At 38.3% G+C, this 4686-nt stretch overlaps 1 protein-coding gene across 1 annotated transcript; it reads right to left on the bottom strand.

The window, feature by feature from the left end:
• Window positions 1-1149: 1149 nt before the first annotated feature.
• On the bottom strand, window positions 1150-2271 carry LOC129892894 (uncharacterized mitochondrial protein AtMg00810-like). Its single transcript, XM_055968419.1, has one exon. It carries the CDS (start codon window positions 2269-2271, stop codon window positions 1150-1152), a length of 1122 nt encoding a protein of 373 aa, XP_055824394.1.
• Between the last annotated feature and the right edge of the window lie 2415 nt (window positions 2272-4686).

Here is a 4686-nt window from a genome sequence, read left to right on the forward strand (position 1 = left end):
GTGAGTAGTAATCGTACCACAATTTGTGTTTTATAACTTTTATGATTTATACCAAGTTTATATAGTGAATGTATTACCGAATGTTTAAATTTGCATATGGGACAAGTCTTTTACTTGATTTGATACCGAAATAGTTATTTGAGATGATCTCACTTTTATAAGACAAGTTTATTGATAATTGAGGTGTGATTACCATTATTGAAAGGGTTTGACACTTGGAAAATAGTATTTTGACATGTATTTTTGTTAAAATTTGACATAATATGATTTCATAAGACTTAAATGCCTTGTACTATTTGGAAATGCTTTTACTGTTTATAGAGTAAAAAGTACAGATGGGAGTAGACCTTGATGGATCCCGTACCTAACGGCGGGTTCATAGACCTGGTGCACCTTGTATTTACTGATTACCGATAGAGCCCTCGCTAGTGGGAAGGTAGAACTAGCATACCGTTACTGATATCCCTAGAGTAGGGACCTACTGATATGAATATGACTCCTTTATAAGGGGTCCACTATTATGGGCTATTCTTTAAAGAAGAAAGCCACATTGATTACATGATTCATCCTTGAAAACCTCTGAATATTATAAGATTTGATACGAAAGTGGTTTTACTGAGTTTATTTTTTAATGGTTAAGTTGACATTGCTTATATAAGATAAACAAAATTGATTATGGTTATTTTTTTTCTGAAAAGAGCATTTATTTTATGATTTTGATTATCATACTAGCATATTTTTTGACTTGTCCCTCATTAAAATGGTTGTGGTTAAGTGTTATTACTTACCTGAAAGAGATTAATCCCTTTATTTATTTCATTAACCTCAATAGTTTGTATACACAAATACAAGAGTATAATTAGGCTATATTTAAGGAAACTAAACAAACTAAATATCTCTATATTAGGAACTAAATATATATACAATCTGTCAAAATATATTTTCATATATTCTAACACACCCCCGTAGTCGAAGCGGAAGGTCGCTAAATGCTAAGACTATCCCAAAAATCCTCAAATAACATCAGCGGAAGGCTTTAGTGAAGATATCTTCAATCTGATAATGAGAGGGGGCATGTAACACTCGAACCTGGACACGAGCCATCTTTTCCCGTACAAAATGTATATCCATCTCAATGTGCTTAATGCATTAATCTTGAATAGGATTGCCATCCTGATAAATGGTAATAACATTATCACAGTTAATAAAAGTAGCCTGTGGAATAGGAATGAAGTTCCAAAAGCAAGTTTCGCAACCAACACGACTCAAAAACCACATTGGCAACCCTCGGTATTCTGCCTCTGCACTAGAAAGGGACAAAGTAGCTTGACATTTGGTGGACCATGAGATCAAGTTATCACCCATAAAGACACAATAACCCAAAGTTAAATGCCGTGTATCGGGCCACCCACGCCAATCAACATCAGTAAATGAGATAAGAGTGGTTGTGGAAGAGGGATAAAGGTGAAGACGATAATCCAAAGTACCTTGTAGGTAGCGTACAATCCGCTTGAGATCGTTCATGTGCTCATCCCATGGGTCATGCATGGATAAGCATACATGTTGTACAACAAAAGTAATATCTGGTCTCGTGAACGTAAGGTATAACAGTGCCCCTACATGACTCTGATAAAGAGATGGGTCCACAAATGGTATGCTCATAGTAGCCCCGAGCTTCGGTTTTGGAGAAATTGGAGTAAGAGATGGCTTATGCGATGACATGCCAGCTTGGTCAATGATCTCGGCCACATACTTCTTTCGAGATAAAAATAAACCACCTGTATGACGAGTGATAGCAATGACCAAGAAATAACTCAATGGGCCCAAATCTTTCATAGCAAATTTAGAGCTAAGAAGCAATATGATAGACCGACAGAGCTCATCAGAAAAAGCAATTAAAATAATATTGTCGACATATAATAAAAAATAAGCCATAGAAGTACATTGACGATAAACAAACAAGGAATGATCGGTATTAATGTGAGAAAACCCAAGGGTATGGAAATAATCAGTAAATTGCTTATACCAAGCTTGCGAAGCTTGTTTTAGCCCATACAGAGATTTCTTCAGCAAACACACATGATTAAGTCTATCAGGATCCCGATAGCCCAAAGGTTGATACATGTAAACAGTCCCCTTGAATTCTCCATCTAAAAAAGCATTTTTGATGTCAAGTTGATAAATTGATAATGCCTTGGAGAGACCCAAACTAAGAACTGTACGAATAGTCGCCGGTTTGATAACTGAACTAAATGTCTCACCACAATCCATGCCAACCTATTGGGTTTTACCATCACCTACAGGACGAGCTTTATGTCGCTCAAATAAACCATCAGATTTTTCTTCATGAGCAAAAATTCACATACACCGAAAAACATTAACATTTGGAGGAAGGGGCACCAATTTCCATGTCTTATTTTGAATAAGAGCATTATATTCATCATCCATATCCAATTTCCAATTCGGGTCACAAAGAAAAGACACAGGGTTACAGGGTAGAGGGACTTTGAGATGGATGTAAGAAGATTGAAGGACTATTTAGGCTTATAGATCCCATCCTGACTCCTAGTAACATGACCGGTGGGTAGACTAGATAGAGAGACGGGAGTGGGTGAAGGAAGAGAGCTAGGTGGAAGAGCAGAATAAGAAGTTGGGTCCGATACAGCAGGCAGCGAAGGAGTGATCTGCCCAAGTGAGGAGGAAGAACCGCTGGCTGGGCATGACGGGATGGGTAGCGGTACGGGAGAAACATGGTGATCCGGTGGTTTTGTAGAGGTAAAGAGATGACAAACCACATAGGGAGATAGTCCATCATCTAAAAATTGGTATGCATGATTTTGAGGAGTATGTAACTTGACAAAAGAAAATTCATCTGATCAAATATTACATGACGGCTAATGATGATTGTTTGAGATGATAAATCAAAATATTTATACCCACGATGATATGATGGATATCCCAAAAATACACACGGGGTTGACTGGGGTTAAAGTTTGTTTATGAGTGTAGAGGGAATGAGAGGATAACATAAACACCTAAATACACGAAGATGGGAATAAGAGAGAGCTTTACGATAAAGAATGCAAACAGGGGATTGATATTTTACCAGTTTAGGAGGAAGGATGTTGAGAAAATAAGTTGTTATTTGCAAAACATGATGCCAAAAGTAAGGAAGAAGGGAGGCATGGGCCAATAAGGTACGAACAATGTTATTAATCATACAGATTTGTTTTTCGGCTTTCCCATTTTGAGGAGATGTGTAAGGACATGACAATCGAAACGATAGACCATTGGCTCTACAAAAGTCTCAAAAGGGGCCATTATCAAATTCCTTGCCATTATCACATTGAATATTCTTGATGTCCTGCTCAAAGTGAGTTCGAATAAATGTCTTGAAAGTTAAAAATGTGGAAAAGGTTTGTGATTTGTGCAATAAAGGAAATGTCCACAAGAATTTAGAATAATCATCCATAAACAAGACATAATATCGATGACCTGAGTAACTCAAAATGGGTGATGTCCAAAGATCACTATGTATAATATCAAATGTCATAAAGTGCTAGAATTTGAAGCATCAAATGGCGACTTAACATATTTCCCAAGAGGACAAGAATAAAAAATACGAACATATCTACTTGGATTACAATCAATCATTTTATTCTTCCTAAAGAAATTCAACATAGGTGCTCCCAGGTGACCCAAACGAATATGCCAAAGAGATGGTGCCGAAGCAACAAAAGTAGATGGTGAAGTGACTGAATTGGTGATCGGATAAAGCTCTCTCCGACTATTACACCTCATTACCAGCCTCCCCATCTGAAAATCCTTAACAGAAAACCCAAAGGGATAAAATTAACAGAGACAGAGTTATCAGTGATAAATTTACAAACGGACACCAAATTATTGACTAGGTAAGGGGTATGAAGGACATAGTTTAAGTTCAAGAGAGGACATGAGGAAGACAAAGTTGTGTCACCATAACTATGAATTAGAATTGATTTACCATTATCAACAATTATACCACGTTTATTACTTTTATTAAAATAAGATGTGAGGTTACCTTATATGTATGTCATGTGAGAAGTGGCACTGGTGTACATGTAACAATTTGCATCTAGAGAAGTGATCCTAAGAGTATGCATGGCGACTTCAATGTCCATAAGAGTAGAGGCTATCGTGTAGGCCAGTTGAGGTCGGGGCCAAGAACACCCACTTGTGGTGGCTGCTGCTGTCCAAATTTGGGTCGGAACCAAGAAGTTGAAGGATATGCATACGGTGGTATAGCCCAAGGACCCCATGATTCCATCCATGGCCACTTCTGCCCGCCAGCCCATAGAGAATAGGGTGGATGGTTTTTCCCTGCTAACTGCTTCCTAGTGCCGGGGTTGTTGCCACCTCCTAGCTAACCACTACGACTAGTGTTACCGCCGCTACTGGCAGATCCTTTGCCGCCTCCATGACCTCCATTGATACCGTGATATTTTCCCCCTATTATTGCTTTGGTTATGGTTCTTCTTCCCACAATTAGAATTGTAGTTGGAAGAGGAATTATCAGGAACATCAGGAGGACCTTTGGACAAGTGAGCAACTAAGGCAGTAGAGGAACTTTGGGCCGCTTTCTTAGTACAACCATCCTCCTCAAGAGTAAGCATCGAACGAGCTTGATAAAATTGAGGCAATGGGTCA

Source organism: Solanum dulcamara, chromosome 6 (genome assembly GCF_947179165.1).
Source record: "Solanum dulcamara chromosome 6, daSolDulc1.2, whole genome shotgun sequence".
Lineage (NCBI taxonomy): Eukaryota > Viridiplantae > Streptophyta > Magnoliopsida > Solanales > Solanaceae > Solanum > Solanum dulcamara.